General features: G+C 38.6%; 1 protein-coding gene across 2 annotated transcripts in view; it reads left to right on the top strand.

Moving 5' to 3' along the window:
- Positions 1 to 20,713, top strand: part of LOC149812999 (Nodulin MtN21 /EamA-like transporter family protein) — a 103,702-nt gene that overhangs the window by 25,730 nt on the left and 57,259 nt on the right. For both annotated transcript variants that reach the window (XM_089991752.1, XM_089991751.1), the window contains exons 4-5: positions 7,543 to 7,658; positions 15,528 to 15,587. In XM_089991752.1, the coding sequence (XP_089847878.1) occupies positions 7,543 to 7,658; positions 15,528 to 15,587 (176 nt within the window). The remainder of the gene's footprint in view (positions 1 to 7,542; positions 7,659 to 15,527; positions 15,588 to 20,713) is intronic.

The following is a 20,713-nucleotide window of genomic DNA, read 5'->3' as shown; positions in this document are numbered from 1 at the left end:
AATGCTTGTGTATTACCACTTCAACTATGCATGATATACAAAAGTGCAAGCATGCGAAATTTCTATTCTTTTATATGCATACAGCCAAGTCTAATAACAAGGCTGGAAATTAAGCACATAACTCAATATGTCCACTTGAATCCAAAACTTAAATTGACACATTGTTTGCGCCTGTATTACCAGTTAAAACATGTGAAAACCCCCAGTCTTAATATGTATTTAAAATACATACTCTTAACAAAAAAAATCTGAAAATTTAAAATACATGACATTTTTTTTTTCTTTTGTAAAACAAAATCTAGCACCTAGCCGACTGACAGTCGGCTGAGGCTCGGCTCCCGGGCTGACTGCCCCGCGGAATCATAGCAAATATATATTTATTTATCTTTTTTTTCTCCAGGCTGCCCAACCGAGCCGCTCGGCTGGGCTCCAAAAGTGTGACAGGCCGGGCCAGCTGAATGAAATCAGCTGGGCCTGCGGCCTGGCAGATCATGCACAGATCTGGTCACGCCAGGCCGGCCGAGTTGCACTCGGCTGGCCTGCTGGCCAGACCTGCCTTGCAGCCTACTTCGTTAGCCGGCTGCCCAGCCGAGCCCACTCAGCTGGACCCTGCGACACAAATCGGGCCTGTACAAACAGGCCCGCATAGGCCTAAGAAAAAAATATTTGCATATGCTGAAAAATAAACATGCTACAAACCCACATAAATATGCATATTCAGCATGCACGAACCTACAACTTTGATCTTTTTAAATGGACATACTTCACACATGTATATATACTCTTATACCCAAATCACGAATACATGCACAATCAACATTTGACATGCGTGCATGAACAAAACAACAAATATCCAATGGCCCTTCAATAGGACATTCATGAAAAACCAAGTCTATTATGAACAAGCACATGATAAGCTATATTTACCACGAAATAAAATTCTGTTTTGGTATAAATATAACATGCACAAAAATTTCTTTCGCTAGATGTATAAAATCGAAAATACATCCATGAAAGAGGATTTATAAAGCCTCATCCATGTATTTTTAGAGTAAATATCTAGATTTACTCTTTTTTCATGATTTTCTTAAAAACATTGTATGGAAATCAAATCCATTTTCTTTTTCTCATCCGAAACAAGAGAGAAACCCGCACCTTAACCGTAGATCGAAAATAAATATGGATTTGATGGTGAAAACGACATATGATTGAAGAAGGAAGCATTATTCTTCTTTCTCTTCCTCTTCTCCTTTTCTCTCTTTCCCTCTCTTCTTCTCTTTTTCCTTCTCTTTCTCTTTCTTTCTCTTTTTTTTTTTGATCTATTTATAGAGCTCTAGATGGGCTGTAGAAGAGAGTGCAGCCCCAGCTAGAACTCTCTTCTCTCTCACCCACTTTCTCGAATTTTTCGAAACTCTTCAAGTGTTGACTTTTCAACGTTAAGTGTTTTTAAAAGTCTTTCTTAAAGCTTCTAAGGCATGAACAAGGGCTCTATAAAGAATCCTAAACATTCTAAAAATAAATCTCAGAATTAATTAAAATTAATTAATTATTAATAAATAAATACCTAGAAGCTTCCAAAAGTTATTTTATAGAACTAGGACACTTCTTAAGTGATTTTACATGGGTTTAAGGGCTCTACTTAGAGTCCTAAACAAGTATAAAAATAAAAATTTGAAATTATAAAAAATAAACAATTTATTTATTTAGGGTTAAGTATTAAATAAATTTTCGGAAGCTTCCAAAAAGTACCAAATTAACTTGGGACTTGGAAGGCTTCTTAACATTAATAAACCCCGATTTAAAGTTTTTTAATGAATTTAAAGTTGGAAAAAATCTTTGGGCATGGATTTGGATCCGGATCCAAGATCCAAATTCATCTAAAAAATCCAAATGATTCTTGAGCTGGATCAATATTAGATTAATGTGGGTCTTGGATAGAGTCCGAATTCATTTAAATTTGGATCAAATCCATCAAATCCGTTCTGATCCAACCGGATCCGAACGTCGACTGCTCAATTCTTGAAAAAATATGTTTTTTGGGCTAACCAAAACTCGAATTTAGGAAAATAAAATATCGCTGCGCTCAGAATTCTGAGACGCATCCAACGACATATTACACAAATATCAAATTTCGAATTTTTTTCGAAAATAACTCAAATTTCACTCAAATTTTGCTTGAATTTAAAGGTAAAAAATAAAACTTTTTCTTGCGCTTTGATTGGCTCGTCTCGACCTTGTCGATGAGACCTGGGCCAAGCCCAAACTCAAAAACATCGGTCAAAAATCGAGTTTCAAAAGATTTTTCTTCCAGACTTAGCCAAATTTTCGAAAATCTCAAATTTAACCAAGTGTGAAAATACGCGACATTACACTAAAAGCTTCCAATCTTGGATGGATTTCTGTTTTCCATTGGTGCCTAGTTTTTTCTTATAATATTTTTCATCTTTAACCATTTCCGCTTCATGCCATTTTCTCCTCCAATCTCGATTAATGTAATTGGTTTCATATTTGTGCAATTTGCAACTTTTTTATTGAATGGTATTTTTGACATGGAGAGAACTATCACTTGCAGATTGGAATTTGGACATGCTTTCTACACAAATGTGTGGCCTTTGTATTTGATGACTATAATTGTTTAGTAGACAAAAAAGGGGAAAGATGGTGGCTTCCTATGAAAAAAGGCCTAGAAAATTGGAAAACCTTATTTTTTATCTTTTTCATTTTTTTTATTTGTAGTTTTCATGCCACATTGGGAGGCTTCTCAAAAGAGTCATTGGGGAACCCCCAACGGTCACAGCAACGACTCCTTTGGGAGCCCCCAAGGTGGCTCCCTTTTGAGGTGTATATATAGGGGTGTTCCCCCTTGTATTTCATAAAGGCTTGAGAGTCTCAAGCTTCTCTCTTTTTATTCAATATATTCGTATTACATGCAATTGTGCATGTTTGCATTATTTTGCGTATTTGTTCAAGTGTGCTTTGAGTGCCTTTGTGCACATCTTTTGTGAAGTACTAGTGCTTGTATGCGTATTGTCTCTTCGTAGACATTTTTACATGGTATTAGAGCTTGGTCAAAGATTGAAGATCGTGTGATTCTTCGTTTTTTGGGTGCCTCAAAAAATGTGCCTTTGACTTCTTGGAGATTGGAGCGGGGGCTTCTCTTTCTTCAATATTTTGGAAGTTTCCTACATCAAGTAAGACCTAAAATCTTATTGCAGTATGTGATTTTTTCTCTATTCTCTTCTCTCTAATGGGTGAAAAAGACTCCCGCTTCTCTCTTGGCTTCAAGTTGAATGACTCAAACTATCATGCTTGGGCCAGGGAACGTGGAAGCTCACATAAAAGGTAAAGGTCTTGGGGGGTACGTTCTTTGTTCCATACCGGAACCCGAACCAAAGATTACTTTGGTAGAGAAAGGTAAAATTAAAATTCTCGAAGGAGAAGAAAGAAGTAGAGCTCTTGAAGAATATTTCAAGAAACATGAGGAATGAGAAATGAAAATTTTTAAGATTCTTTCTTGGATTTTTTCATCGGTAGAAACTAAGATCAATGCCAATATTATTAAATTCAAGAAGGCATCCGAAGCTTGGCATTATCTTGAGAAAATGTACACGTCAAGAGACTTGTCTCACAAGTACTATATCTAAAAAAGGGCTTTGACCCTTCAACAAAATGAAATGTCTATAAGGAAATATTTTGCAGAATTATCATCCATATGGGATGAACTTGCCATGCTTGAGCCTAAATGGAGTGGAAAAGCCATTGAGCTTAGGTACAAACAATTGGAAGATGACCATTTTTTTAATTTTTTGAATGGGCTTAGACCCGAGTTCAAGCAAATTCGGTCCACTCTTCTCTCCTCTTTTGTTTTCCCCTCGCTTGAAGATGTCCTTACAAAGCTTAGTGGGGAGGAAACGCGTATGAATACTTGCAAAAACAATCCGAGTATTCTTGCAACTTCAACTAATGAAGTGATGCCGTTTCAAGACCGGGGAACAATGTTCGAACTTATAAGCCTCCTCACTTCAAAAATCAAAATCAAGGATCAAGTGGTCAAGGAGGAAGAAAGGACTACAGTAAAATTGTGTGTCATTTTTGTAAAGAACCTGAGCACATCAAACCTGTTTGCCCAAAATGGAAGAAGTTGCTTGCCATGACAACCACATCTCAAAAGGAAGAAAACATGACTCCCTCAAATGGAGCTCTTTCTCTACATCAGATCGTGGAAGCACTTCAACCACTTCTTAAGGGAGTTGTTTCTGGAGCCACTACATCTACCTACTCTTCTCCTGGTAAGACCTCTTGGCTCTTAGATTCAGGTGCCTCTTTTCATATGTCCCCCAACATATGTTCTTTATCCGATTTTTTAAAGAATTAATCACCATCTTTTGTAAAACCCACAAACAACAAACAACAACTACGCCTTCATCCCAAAACAATTGGGGTCGGCGATATGAACCAACAAAGAAAATCATTATGGGTCTTCCACATGAATCCTTCTCCTCCATTCATTTCTATCGAATGCCATGTCCTCGGTGAGGTTCAAAGCATTCATATCCTTTCTTATCACCTCCATCCATGTCTTCCTAGGCCTACTCCGACCTCTTTTAACTAATATATTTTCCCATTTCTCCATCTTTCTAACTGGATCATCATTAGGCCTTCGTCGAATATGTCCAAACCACCGTAAACGATTCTCTCTCATCTTATTTTCAATGGGTGCAACACCTACCTTCTTACGTATCTCCTCGTTCCGAATCTTATCTTTTATTGTATTTCCACACATCCATCTCAGCATACGCATCTCAGCTACACTCATTTTTTGAATATGATGTCTCTTGGCAGCCCAACATTCCGTACCATATAGTAAAGCGGGCCTAATAGTCATCCTATAAAACTTTCCCTTCAACTGCAATGGCATTCTACGATCGCACAACACTCCAGTTGCACTCTTCCATTTCATCCACCCAACCTTTATCCTATGATTTACATCTTCATCAATTTCTCCATACTTTTGAATGATAGATCCCAAATATTTGAAAGAATCATCCACCGGTATTTCGTGCTCACCAAGCTTCACTATACTCCCATCACTACTTCGTTGCTTACTAAATCGACATTCCATGTATTATGTCTTACTCTTACTAAACTTAAAACCTCTTGCTTCCAATGTCTGTCTCCATAATTCTAACTTAGCATTAACCCCAACTCTAGACTCATCAATCAAAACAATATCATTAGCAAACAATATACACCACGACACATTTTCTTGAATTGATCTCGTAAGCACATCCATCACTATAGCAAATAGGAAAGGGCTTAAAGCAGATCCTTGATGTAACCCAACCGTTATAGGAAAATTGGTTGTCACCCCTCCACAAGTGTGGACATTGGTTACTACTCCTTCATACATATCTTTAATTATACTAATGTACTTGAGAGAAACACCTTTCTTCATCATTGTCCACCAGAGAACGTCCCTAGGTACTCTCTCGTAAGCCTTCTCCAAATCAATAAAAACCATATGCAAATCTTTGTTCCTCTCTCTATTTCTCTCAATAAGTTGTCTAAGAAGATGTATAGCTTTCATAGTAGATCTTCCAGGCATAAAACCAAATTGATTCTCCGATATCATGACAACCTTCCTCAACCTAGACTCAATCACCCTCTCCCAAAGTTTCATAGTATGACTCATGAGTTTTATACCACGATAGTTTGTGCAATCTTGTATATCACCCTTATTCTTATATAGAGGCACCAAAGTACTCTTCCTCCACTCATTAGGCATCTTATTTGTTCGCCAAATCTTGTTAAAAAGATTTGTCAACCATTCTAAACCTTTCTCTCCCAAGCATCTCCAAGCCTCGATAGGTATACCATCTGGGCCAACTGCCCTTCTTGATTTCATTTTCTTTAAAGCCTCTGCAATTTCTTTCTTTTGAATCTTGCGCATGAAGTCACGATTCATCTCATGAAAAGGAATAAAAAAGTCTCCAAGATCCTGAGCATGACTTTCATTAAATAGCTTATCAAAATAATCTTTCCATCTCTCCTTAATCTCCTCATCTTTGACTAAAACCCTTTGCGTTTCATCTTTGATAGATCTAACCATACCCAGATCCCTCAATTTCCTATCTCTCATTTTTGCAATCATATAAATATCCTTCTCACCCTCTTTGGTATCCAACTTGTCATAAACCTCCTTATATACCTTATCCTTCGCGTTCCGAACTACTTTTTTAGCTTCCTTCTTTGCTATCATATACTTCTCCAAATTCTCATTATCACGATTTTTACTTAGATTTCTATAACACTCTCTTTTAACCTTAATAGCTAATTTGACATCCTCGTTCCACCATGATGTATCCTTACCTAGCGGTGCACCACCTTTAGACTCTCCCAATACCTGCTTAGCCACTTTTCTCATGCCACCCACTATCTTATTCCACATAGATTCTGAATCCTCCTCGAGACACCAATCAACTTCCTTAACTACCCGCTCTACAAACATTCCTTGTTTAGCTCCTTTCAGTGCCCGCCACTTAATTCTTGGATCTATCCTATGTCTATCTCTTTTGCGGCATTGTCTAATTATAAGATCTAAAATTAAGATTCTATGTTGTGTAGCTACACTTTCTCCCGGTATAACCTTACAATCGATGCAACAACCCCTATCTCTCTTTCTAAGTAGGAAAAAATCTATCTGACTCGTATTAACCCCACTTTTAAATGTTACTAGGTGAGACTCCCTCTTCCTAAACCAAGTGTTTGCTAAGATCATATCATAGGACAAACCAAAATCTAAAATCCTTTCTCCACTATCGTTTCTTTCTCCTATACCATAGCCTCCATGGATACTCTCAAATCCATCCTTACTAATGCCTACATGCCCATTAAGGTCACCGCCGATGAAAAACTTTTCTCCATAAGATATCCCTTGTACTATTCCATCTAAATCTTCCCAAAATTGACGCTTAGTGGAATCATCTACACCTACTTGAGGTGCATAAACACTAATAATATTAATAATATCCGTACCTAATACTAATTTAATAAGTAAAATCCTATCACCCTTCCTACGGACCTCAACTACATTATGAAAGATCAGTGATTTAAAAAAATATAGAAGTTGTAATCAATTATTTCTAATTATCTAATTAAGGAGAAGATATTCTTTTGAGCATTCAAAGCAAAAACTATTCAAATCATGCTCTAAATATAAACCACTAAAGTGATTTCCAGTGTCAAGGAGGTCAAGCTGTCATACCGGACATGATGCACACTAGGATGCTAATTCAATAAATTTTACGGTTAGTTTACTGTAAATGGAAAGGTGCTTTTATTGAGAGATTTTTATTTTTATGGTCGACTGTAGTTTTTACTGTCTTTATCTTTTATATCATTTGGCTTTTGTTATATTTCTTTATTGTGAATATCTTTTTGCCGGTTAATTCTTATGTTGTTCAATTGCCTTGTGCTAACTTTTGTTGGATGTTTGGGAATGTTTCGATATATTAACAAATTATGCTACTGCTTTCTGTGCAGCATCCACATGTTACATCCTGCTTATGCCATTGTACTGAATTTTACAACTCCAATTGCAGCTGGCATTTCCGCCAGATTTATCTTGCAGGAAAAATTGACTGTTGCTGATATTGGTGGTATGTTGGTGTTGCTTCGTTCAAAGATGTAATGGGCCATATGAAAATGTGTTTCTTATTTATTTTAGTGTAACTACTTAAGGGATGAGTTATAGAGGATGGTACTTGATATGAGCCTACTATTTGCAGAATATAATTATTGAATATTTTGTGTGTGCATGTATATGTATGTATTTAAAGTTTAATTTGGATTATTTCAATCAGATTGTCAGTTACTCTGAAAAGATCCATATTGCTTCTTACTTTCTTTTGGGGTTGCGATTAAGGTGATAGATTCCTTTGATCTATCTTTAAATTTTGCATTTCCAAATTAGTTTAGCATCGTTTATGAAAATGTTCAATAAGTTGAAGCAAATCTTCCTCTTTAGGTTCCAGGATTCTGCCAAGAGTTGAGAGTAATCTTAAATGAATTTAACAAAATCTTGTAATTGTATGATTAAACTGGAGCAGTTGCATATCTGTGTGCAATTAGAACTTAGAAAAAGGGAAACAAATATTTAAGCTAACTATTTGAATTTTGTGATACTGAAAACTGAAAAATAAAAGATGAGTGTTCAGCTCGGCTATTCTGCATGAAAATCTACCTGTGTCGTTGGTTGTAACTTGTAATTAAGCAATAAATACCACCAGTACAGATAGATACGGGTCTGCTTGGGATATGCTGTAAAGTATAACCTGAGTTCAATTATCTTTGCCACCAAAAAGAATTGGAAGGCTGGCACAACTTAGCCTGGGTTCGATATGTCCAGAAGGTATCGAGAAAAAAAAAAATTCATTTCTAAGATGATGTTGGGAAAAGAGGGCTGTAGCCTGTAGGCAATGTGACAGCTTCAGTATGCAGCTTTCCAGGAAAACAAAAACATAACAAATTAAACTTAGAGCCTTAGACCAGCCAATGTCAATGTCTGTCCACTCAAAAATGAATTGTTGTAAAAATTAGCCTCGAGTAGAGGTATATCAATGACCAAAATAACACTGTAAATGGCAAAATAGTATAATAATGCACTGTAATGGCAGGAATGTCCAATGTATCTAGTGCATACCACTGACTCAAACTCAGGTAGGGTGATGATACCTCCTTTGACCCTTAGAATTGTTAAATATGTATATGTAAATGAATATATTTCTGTACTGTATTGTACCACTTGTACAACATACTGTACTGTATTGTACTACTGTACTGTATTGTACTGTATTGTACAACATACTGTACTGTATTGTACTACTGTACTGTATTGTACATCATACTGTACTGTATTGTACTGTATTGTACAACATACTGTACTGTATTGTACTATTGTACTGTATTGTACCACTCGTACAACATATAAATATCAATGGAAAGGGGAGAAGACATTACGCCCAACATTTTTTTCTCTCTTCCCTCTTACCTCTCTCTCTATCTCTTGCTACGATAGTAAGGTGACTCCCACATCTGATTTCTCACATGGTATCAGAGCCAAGGGCGTGGTAATCACGATCATCTGGAAGGCCCCTAAGGACCTTGACGTGCGTTTTTGGACGTTCTCAAGGAAAGTGTTTTTTTTTCATCTTTTCTCTGTTGTTTCTCCGTTGAATCACTATATTTCGACGTCGTTTCTTCATTTCCTCATATCGTGCATCTTTTCCTTCTTACATATTCTGTTATCCCCAATTTTATCAACCCTAATTTCTGTTTTCCCCAAATTTGGGAACCCTCATTTCTCAAAAGTGTCTCTTTTCTCAAACTTCTTGTGATTTCTTATCTATTTCTTGCAATATAGTTGATAAATCGTACATTCTGCACGATTAACTAAAAAAAAATCGTGATTTCCAAAACTCAAAAATTTCTGTCCGTACGGTTCTGTCCGTACAACCTACGAATTTCTGTCGTGCTGTTTGATTCATCTTTGATCTTCTTCCTTATGGATTCTAAAATCAGCCCCGGATTTCTTTATCAACTTGTTTCTCACAAATTAACTCATGATAACTACTTACTTTGGAAACGCCAAATTCTGCCGTTTATCCGAAGTCATGGTCTTTCCGGGCATCTGGATGGGGGATCACCCGCCCCACCTATGACTATTACGCAAGAGGTAACTGGTAATGATGGGAAGGTGAGTTGCATTGCTATTCCAAATCCTGCGTATGATGTTTGGTTTCAGAAGGACCAATCTGTGGTTGCCTATTTGACTGCCACGTTATCTGATCGTATATTACAAACTATCTCTGACCATTTTACTGCTGCAGAACTATGGAGACATCTTGCTCACTCTTATTCACAGGTTTCTGAATCACGTGCACTTCAACTGAAATGGCAGTTCCAATCTATGCGAAAGGGAACTAAGACCATTACTGAATTTCTAGGGGATATCAAAATTATCATTGATCAGTTGGCCGCTATTGGATATCCTGTTTCTGACAGAGATGTTGTTCAGCAGGTATTGGGAAGCCTTGGGCCCCAATATCGTATGTTTTGCACTGCATTACAGGTTGCCTCTACACTTCCATGCTTTGAGGATTTACAGGCCAAACTCCTACAGTATGAAGTTAGTTTGACTCAAGATCATCTTATTGATGATCCTCATCCTGTCATGTTTACATCTGGGTCTACCTCATTTCGTCCACCTGCTGCTCATATGGGCCGTGGAGAACTCCTTCCTACTCCTACTGCTCCACCTGCCACTAGAGGTACCCGTGTCCCTACTTGCTTCCATTGCAACAAGCGTGGCCATGTGAAAGCAGATTGTTGGCACAACCCACAGAATCGCAACAAGGCAGGGAGGCCAGGACCAAGAGCTGGACAGATGAATGTTAGACAGTTTCAGGGGCAGCCGCAGGGAAATTTTCGAGCACATCAGGGTACTGATCAGGGACAGAGTGCAGGGTTGCCACATGATGTGCAACAAATTCTGATGACTGCATTTAACAACATGAATTTGCGTCAGAATGATGATGGAGTTTGGTATATTGATTCTGGAGCAGCCGCACATGTTACTTCTGATGCAGGTAAACTTTCCAACATGGTTCCTTATATTGGCACTGGCACTATTGTCACGGGAGATGGTTCCCACCACCCTATTTCTCATACTGGAAATGCATCTCTCTCTTTGTCACAATCTACACTACCATTGAAAAATGTCTTACTCACTCCTGCCATTGAGAAAAACATTTTATCTGTTTCTAAATTGGTTGATGAAACAAATTCATCCATGGAATTTACTCCGTCTTCTGTTTGTCTTAAGGACCTTCGAACCAAGAGGATGCTCGCTAAGGGTGAACGACGTGGAAACATGTACGTCTTCGAAGCAGCCCCCGGGACTTTGAAGACGTCATCTACCGTGTCTCCATCTTTTCCTGCTTATTTGAGTCAGTCTTCTTCTGTTATGCAATGTAATAAGCCAGTTTCTTGGCATCGTCGGTTAGGTCATTGTAGTCAAGGGTTCCTTGACAAATTGTCTTCTCAGGGTTTTATTCCCAAAGTCAAATTAGATCATAAGTGTCCTAGTTGTAATGTCTGCAAGAGTCATGTACTTCCCTTTCAAAGTATCAATAAAAGAGCTTCCAAGCCATTTGAAATTATTCACTCTGATGTTTGGGGCCCAGCTCCTGTTTCATCTCTATCTGGCTCTCGTTATTATGTGTTATTTCTTGACTCTTTCACTCGTTACACTTGGATTTACTTTATGAAATCTAAATCTGAAGTGTTCAAACTTTTCAAACAATTCCATGCTCTTGTTCAGAACCTTTTCAATTCAAATATCACTTATTTCCAGTGTGATGGTGGTGGAGAATACATATCTCATGATTTTAGTGAATATTTAAAGGACCATGGCATCACACGTAACTCCTCTTGTCCTTACACTCCACAACAGAATGGAGTAGCAGAACGTAAGCATCGGCATATTGTTGAAACCGCGTTAAGTATGATGCACAATATTGATATTTCTTTCTCTCTTTGGACTGAGGCCTTTCACACTGCAGTGCATATCATTAACAGGTTGCCTATGGAATTATTAGGAGATCAGTCTCCTTATTATTTGTTTCACGGTTCTCACCCTTCTTATGATGATTTGCATGCTTTCGGATGCATTTGTTATGTCCATGTGGATCATTCTTTACGTAACAAGTTTCAGGACAGAGCAGTTCAGTGCAGATTTCTGGGATATGCCGATGGGTATAAAGGATATAGATGTTATGATCCTATTTTGGGTAAGATTAAGGTGTCTAGAAATGTTGTTTTTGATGATGACCATTTCAGCACTTGTGATACTTCTCAGGTATATGAGCAAACTACTTATGATCCATGGCTTTGTGATACTTTGCTATATGACTCTATCAGAGATCCTGTTGTTGATGAACCAATTCAGTTTGAAGCAGACAACTCCATCATCCAGGATGCACCTTCACGGTTTTTAGGTTTGGTTTATGCCCGTCGAGGAGCCCCTTCAACTCCATCTCACGAGGCTCCCCCTCTTCGACGATCCACACGTGAAAGGCATCCTATCCATCGTTGGGTTAGTTACAACAATTTTTCTCTTGACTTTCAGTTGTTTCTAACCAATGTGGCCAAAGAGAAAGAGCCGTCTACTTTCCATCAGGCAGCCCATTCTCGAGCTTGGGTTGAAGCTATGAACGAAGAAATGGCAACACTTCATGAATGTCATACATGGGATATTGTTCCTCGACCTGTTGATAGAAATGTTGTTGGTTCCAAATGGGTTTACAAGATCAAGCGTAAACCAGATGGTAGCATTAAAAGATATAAAGCTCGCCTTGTTGCACGCGGATTCACACAACAATATGGGCAAGATTATGAGGAAACTTTTAGCCCTGTTGTCAAAATTGGCACCATTCGTGTGATCCTCACTTTGGCACTTCAGCATGGTTGGTCTCTTAGCCAGTTGGATGTCAAGAATGCGTTCCTACATGGGGACTTGAAGGAAGAGGTGTATATGGAGCAACCTCCTGGATATAGTGAACATGATGCGGCTACATGGGTTTGTAAATTGAGAAGGTCTCTTTATGGTTTAAAACAGGCATCTCGGTCTTGGTTTGAGAGTTTCTCCATGGAAATTCAGCAGCATTGCTTTTCTAAGAGTATACTTGATCATTCTTTATTTATGTATAAGAATGATCATGTTACTACTTGGGTTCTTATATATGTTGATGACATCATTATCACTGGGAGTGATGATGCACATATTGCCTTGGTCAAGTCTTTACTCATGGCCAAATTCAAGATGAAGGACTTAGGCCCATTGCGATACTTCTTGGGAGTTGAAGTCGATAGACAAGATGATCGACTCACTCTAAGTCAACACAAGTATACTCTTCACATTCTTCACACCACTGGTATGATTAATTGTAAACCTCTCAGCACCCCATCTGTCTTAAATCATAAGTTTAGTGCAAAAGAAGGCCAATTATATCATGATTCCACTTTATATCGCCGCATTGTTGGTATGTTGCAATATCTTACATTTACAAGACCTGACATTGCTTATGCTGTAAATCAAGCATCTCAGTTTATGCATGCTCCCACTGATTGTCATATGGAATGTATTAAGCGTATTCTCAGATATCTGAAAGGGACTATTGGAGATGGATTACTCTATCACAAAGATGAAAGCTTCACTACAGGACACCGTTTACTTACATATTGTGATGCAGATTGGGGTGGGGACCCTGATGAGCGTAGGTCGGTTTCAGGATATTGTGTTTTTATTGGCCCAAATATTGTCACTTGGAGTAGTAAGAAACAAAAGGCCATTGCTAAATCCAGCACTGAGGCAGAGTACAGGGCAATGGCAGCAGGGACGGCTGATGTCACTTGGGTACGGCATCTTCTTCAAGAGTTGAATGAACCTATCTCTTCCTCTCTGCTTTTATGTGATAATCAAAGTGCTATTAATATTTCTTTTAACCCTATTCATCATTGTCGCACGAAGCATATTGAGATTGATCAGCATTTTGTTAGACAAAAGATTGAAACAGAAGAAATTGAGGCTTCGTATGTCAGATCAGAAGACCAAGTAGCAGACATCTTCACCAAAGGATTGGTTAGTCATCAATTTTGGTTACTTAAGGGCAAGTTGAGCATGATTGAAGACCATCCTCAACTTGAGGGAGGCTGTTAAATATGTATATGTAAATGAATATATTTCTGTACTGTATTGTACCACTTGTACAACATACTGTACTGTATTGTACTACTGTACTGTATTGTACTGTATTGTACAACATACTGTATTGTATTGTACTACTGTACTGTATTGTACAACATACTGTACTGTATTGTACTATTGTACTGTATTGTACAACATACTGTACTGTATTGTACTATTGTACTGTATTGTACCACTCGTACAACATATAAATATCAATGGAAAGGGGAGAAGACATTACGCCCAACAGTTTTTTCTCTCTTCCCTCTTACCTCTCTCTCTATCTCTTGCTACAATAGTAAGGTGACTCCCACATCTGATTTCTCACAAGAATAGGTTCTTGCATAAGAAACCTGTACACAGGAACAAGCATAACACTTATGTTGGCAAACAGATGCAAAAATATGTTGAATGGGAAGTTAATCCTTTCTATGGAAATTAAATCCATGATGCATCTCCAAGGGGACTTCAAATGACTGATATCTTTTCTTAAACTCCATACTTTTTAAGCATATTTTGATTTATAAGATTATGTTACTTCACCTTGGTGTTCTAAGATGTTTGAGAAATCTGTCTGTTCACCATAAAAATAAAAATGGTATTTTGATCATTTCACTTAATTGGGCTAAGCTATAAACTGCTTATTAAACTTTGTGCGTTGCAGAAGTTATTGCAGACTGTAAGTGCCTTCAGCCAATATCAGTTCAAGAAATTTATGGGTGAATCAATTTCTTGGGACAATTTGAAAATAACCATTTTTCTTAAGAAATGTTGGAAAATATCAGCAATGTTGAGAATGAGAATTTTAAAAAATCATAATTAACTATAAAGAACAAAAGAGAAGGGGCACTAGGTGAAGTTTTTAAAGATTTGAGAAACGCAATGCATTGCATTTATCTGGAAACATGAAAGTGAGAATCTAAATAAGGGTCCCTTTCCACATTTTTATTTTACTATTTTCCACATCTTGATAAACTTGTGCTTAAGCAAATCTTTAAATGCCCAATGTTTCCTGCTTGTTTTAACTAGTAAGCTGCTTATAGTGGTTGTTTTTGGTAATCTTATGTATCTTTCATAACAATCAATTATTATGGAAAATATCCAGGTAACTTGAGTTCCCTAGATTTAGAAGTTAATAAAATCTAGGAAGGCTAATTTTTTTGGTTATTTAGTTCAGTCCAATGTTGTCAGAATCGTGTCCGACCCTGAATCAATTTTCCAAATGATTTAGGGAATCAGCCGATTCCGATTCTGAACCGGATGGAGTTGAATCCACCAATTTTTAACCAGCAAATGACACCTGTCAGGAAAAATATTAAATACTATTAAAAATAGTTTAAACCCTTTTTAAAAAATATTGAAAAAATAAGACGATTAAGCTTGTTTTGTATTGATTTTTCGATGAGATGATACGAATTGGCCGATTCAGGCTGATTAGCAATGATACTGACAACACTGGTCTAGTCAAATGGTTTTTGCTCATTTGTTGCTTGTAGGTATTTAATATTACTTTTTATGTTTGATTCCTATGGACTGGTTTATAATGCAAATTTGTCTTTATTACCTTTGAAGTACCAATATTTCCTGAATCCTGATAATACTGCTTGTTATCTTTGAGATATTTCTCCATCTGTGTCTGTGCACGCATGCCCATTACCTTCTTTTTTTTTCCTTGTCCATATATGATAGGTAACTCATTTGTGTTCTCCATTCATATTTTTAGGCCTCTCCTGCAGCTTTGTTGGGGCATTGCTCATTTTTCTACCTATTTTCTCTGCCCATGGTGAGTCCATGTGCACTCAACTCCCATGATTTTGTATTTATGCGGTGAGCTTGTAGAATCTACCTTTGATGACTGAAATTATAAATTCTCGACTTGAAAGTATGCCTTTTACTGTTTCTGTGAATCCAGTTTGACGATGATTTTTGGATGGTACATTTGGTATATGCAATGATCATATCTGTAGTTTTTTTGTTTTTAGCCTTGGTATGATATGGCTAGGAAAAGAGATCATTCTCACTTGTTCTAGCATGCAAGACCATGACATGTTTACCATCATTTGGTGGAAAATGCAAAATAAATGTTTCGTAACAGATGCTAAATGAAAAGGTTGTGGGCATTAGAGTCCATCCACCGATCAAAATGAGTTTGAAATCCCACAATCATTTGCATGTATTAGTTCATCCATCTGATTCATCTCTTGGAAAAATAGGTTAGAGAACTTGTTATTGTTTAATGTTTCCTTTCACTTAGTTTAATGTTTCTGTAGGTCCTTGAGACCTTGACTGTATTTATGTATTCTGCAATTTACTGTAAGACATGCCATTCAGCCTTTGCTCTCTTCCCCATATAATTCCTGCACTTGTGCTTTGTATCTAAGGGGGATGGTACAAGCTACCAGCGTTGTTAATATGACTTAAGTGGTCTAAAGTTGAAATCAGGGAATGAAGGTCGCTAGTTGATCTAGGATCAAATTCAATGAAAAGAAAAGTAGTATAACTGTATAAGTTAATAAAATAGTAAAGTTGCTATTTTTGCTTGTTTGACACCTAAGAGTTGGACTATTGATTTAGGGGTTCACATGGATGATAAGAACAAACCACTATCTTCATATTCCCCCTCACCTGTAAGTAGCAATATCAAGATAGTTGATGGTTTCCATATAGCAATTCTTGATGAAGTTAATAACGTAATATTGATGCATTTGAGTTTACTTTGAAATCTGTCTTGCACATTCTCAATTTACTACCCTCTGTTAGCTCCTTCATGGAGAACCTAGTGGTAGGGTGTTGGAAAGTGGCTTCGAATACATTAGGTTCAATAATGAACCCATACACATGCACATGAAGTGCGAATAAACCCATTAAAGGGAAAACACAAGCACATAATGTGCTAACACATAAACCCACACAAGGGGCAAAAATATGACATAAAGTCATAAGTTGAATATTATTGAAGAAGAGGAAGACAAGGGTAAAAACCCCTTACAATGGAGCAAGTGCTCCTCCAAATCTTAAAGAATACAAAGGGGCAAGCCCCTATTTATAAGCATAAAAGGGACCACCTTGGGGGCTCCCAAGGGAGACGTTGGAGAGCCCCCAACGGTCACATTTGTGACCGTTGGGGGCTCCCAACGTCTCTATTGGGAGGCCCCCAATGTGGTACAAAATACGAAATTTAAGAAAATAAAAAACAGAAAACTAAGGAAAAATTACAATGCATATTCCAATTGGAATATGCGTAAAATGGCAAATTACAAGAATGCTCTTGAGGGTATTTTAGGAAGATAAAAAATATATATTTATATATATATATAAATAGAGATACGTATACATATATATATGCTATGTCACATGGGTGCGGGTGCGGGTGCGGGTGCGGGTGCGGGTGCGGGTGCGGGGATTCGGCACTTCCAAAAAACCCGGGTGCGGGGGTGCGGCAGGGGCAAAAATGTAATTTTATATATATATATATATATATAATTTTGAAGTTTTAACAGTTTAACATTTAACAATAAACATTGTCATAAACTCATAATATGATTCATCATGCATGCAGTATATCAACCTAAATATCAAATTATCAATCAAATAAGTAAAGCAATTACATAAATCGACCTAAATATCAATCAAATACTATGTCACACGGACTCGGCTAAAGGGTTGCCGCACCCGCGTCGACACTCACGGACTCGGGTGCGGCTTTGGACTCGGCCCGGACTCGGTCAACGCCGAGTCGGACTCGGTCAACGAGTCCGGGCCGCGTCCGTCCACATTTTGGACTCGGTCAACTTTGACCGAGTCCAAAATTGTCCAGTTCGAGTTTTAAATTTTGTTTTGGATCTGGGTCGGGTCGGGTCCAAACCCGACGCAGATCCAATTTTTTTGGCAGCCGAACCCTAAAAGGGGTTTATCAACAGGGAGAGGGGCTTACCCTCTCGATTTTGCCTCTCCCCCCTCAAGCCCTGCAGCTTTCTCCTGCAACCACGCCGGTGATCCGAACTCCGGCGACAGGCAGCCACCGTCTCCCCCTCCGTCAGGTATGTCGACCCTCCTGCACCCTCTGCTCGTAGCCTCCCTCCTTGCACCCTTTGCACGCAGAAGAGGGGTTCGGCCCCCCTCTTTGCACCCTTTGCACGCAGAAGAGGGGCTCGACCCCCCTCCCTGCACCCTCTGCTCGCAGGGGAGGGGCTCGACCCCTCCCTGCACCCTCTGCTCGCAGAGGAGGGGCCCGGCCCCCCTCCCTGCACCCTTTGCACGCAGAAGAGGGGCTCGGCCCCCCTCCCTGCACCCTCGGCTCGCAGGGGAGGGGCTCGACCCCTCCCTGCACTCTCTGCTCGCAGAGGAGGGGCTCGGCCCCCCTCCCTGCACCCTCTGCTCGCAGGGGAGGGGCTCGACCCCCCTCCTTGCACCCTCGGTTCGCAGGGGAGGGGCTCGGCCCCCCTCCCTGCACCCTCTGCTCGCAGAGGAGGGGCTTGGCCCCCCTCTTTGCACCCTCTGCTCGCAGGGGAGGGGCTCGGCCCCCCTCCCTGCACCCTCTGCTCGCAGGGGAGGGGCTCGGCCCCCCTCCCTGCACCCTCTGCTCGCAGAAGAGGGGCTCGGCTCCCCTCCCTGCACCCTCTGCTCGCAGGGGAGGGGCTCGGCCCCTCCCTGCACCCTCTGCTCGCAGGGGAGGGGCTCGGCCCCTCCCTGCACCCTCTGCTCGCAGAGGAGGGGCTCGGCCCCCCTCCCTGCACCCTCTGCTTGCAGAAGAGGGGCTCGGCCCCTCCAATATTCCTTGTTTTATTAACTTTATTTTATTTACTTATTTAATTATTTTCTTTTCAGTTTTCACTTTTCAGATATAATGGCGAGTTCTAGCGGTAGTGTCAATACATTTGGTTCAAGTTCTAACCCTGAATTAGATGTTTCTCAACCACTTTGGAGGCTTGTGACAAAAGGGATAAAAGCTAGTAGTGGTGGTGGTGGGAATGTGCAGTTTCATTGTAATCTATGTAAGACTGTTTTCACAGGTTCTTATACGCGTGTGAAAGCACATCTTTTGCATATTCGTGGTCAAGGAATTAGGGCATGTTCTGGGGTTGACAAAGACATGTTAAAGCAATTAAAAAAAGAACAAGAGGAAGCTGAAAAGAAAAAAATTGCAGAGATGAAAAGCGATTCTATTAATTTGTCTTTTCCTACTGCTAGTGATACACAAGAAGAGCTTTTAAAGAAAAGAAAGATGGAAAGCAATAAAACAATACAAGCGTCATTCAAAAACATGACAAAAGCAGAAATTGATAAAAAGATTGGTCGATTCTTTTACTCAAGCTCAATTCCTTTTAATGTAGCTAGAAGTCCATACTGGAAAGATATGATTACATCTTTGGCTAATTGCAATTTGAGTGGTTATGTGCCTTCTAGTTCAGAAAAACTAAGAACAGTCATTCTTGCAGAGGAAAAAAATAGAATTGAAGACTTGCTAGAGACCCAAAAATTTGCATGGAAACGACATGGAGTGTCGATTGTTTCTGATGGGTGGACTGATATACAAAGGCGACCACTGATAAACTTCATTGCTTAGACAAACTCTATATTTTGGTGAAAAGGACTCATATGAGATGAACCTAGAAGGGGTCTTCTTGATCTTTCGGTCCTACGAAGATTTCCTTCACTTGAAGGGGTAGACTCACTATCATATCTTTCGAGAGCACTTCTAAAAGTATTCCTATCTCTATGAGAGTAGGTTATAGGATCTCTATGTTCTTTATTGATATGTTGATCAGAATGAGTTTCATTATTATTCAAGTCATTTTGATTTGTTTCATCATCACTAGTATCATCATCTTCAGTTAATAAATCAAACAGAAAAGAATAGTCTATATTCTCGTCATTGGTTTCAAGTTTTTCGAAACCACTAACATTTTCCAAAAAGCTCACATTTCTGGAAACATATAGTTTATCACTCTTAACATCATAACAGCGAAATCCTTTATGAGTTTCAGAATAACCAAGAAAGGCACAAGGAATGGCCTTAGGAGAGAGTTTGTCATTTTTATCAGTAAGGACAAAACATTTACATCCAAAAACCCTTAACCTGCTATAATCAGGTTCTTTTTCATATAATTTTTCAAATGGGGAAATTTTGTTCAAGTTTTTAGATGGAAGTCTATTTATGAGATAGACAGAAGTAAGAGCGGCCTCCGCCCAAAGTTTTTTCGGAATATTTTGGGAAATGAGCAAAGTTCGTGTGGTTTCAATAATATGACTATGTTTTCGTTCAACCAACCCATTTTGTTGGGGGGTTTTAGGACAAGACTTCTGATGAAGAATTCCATAGTTTTCAAGATAGCTTTTGAATTCATTGGAAAGATATTCACCACCCGAATCGGTTTTAAAAATTTTTAAATTTCCATTGAATTGATTTAAAACCATCATATGAAATGTTTTAAAAGTTTAAAAAACTTCATGTTTATGTTTAAGAAAATATATCCAACTAAACCTAGTGAAATCGTCCACAAAGATAACATAATAAGAGAAACCTCCCTTGGATATTACCGGAGCCGGACCCCATACATCGGAGTGAACAATTTCAAAAGGTTTTGTTGTAAACATGGATCTTTGAGGAAAATGAAGACTTTTCATTTTTCCAAGAATACATCCATTACAAACAAAATTTTCATTACAAAGATGCTTAATAAAAGGCAAATAAGAGATTTTAACAATGTTGGGATGACCCAATCTCTTATGCCATACATGAATATCTTTGTTTTGAGCAACATTACAAAATTGATTCTTGGGAATTTTAAGAAAATCAACATAGTAGAGGTCTCCTCTCCTAGAGCCTTCCCCAATCAATTTCCCGGACTGGCGATCCTGTATCCAACATTTATTAGAAGAGAATTTTATATCGCAACCACAGTCCGA

Source organism: Nuphar pumila, chromosome 16 (genome assembly GCF_984573655.1).
Source record: "Nuphar pumila chromosome 16, dmNupPumi1.hap1.1, whole genome shotgun sequence".
NCBI classification, from domain to species: domain Eukaryota; kingdom Viridiplantae; phylum Streptophyta; class Magnoliopsida; order Nymphaeales; family Nymphaeaceae; genus Nuphar; species Nuphar pumila.
Note: the sequence above shows the minus strand (reverse complement) of the source record. Positions and strands in the feature narration are given on the sequence as shown.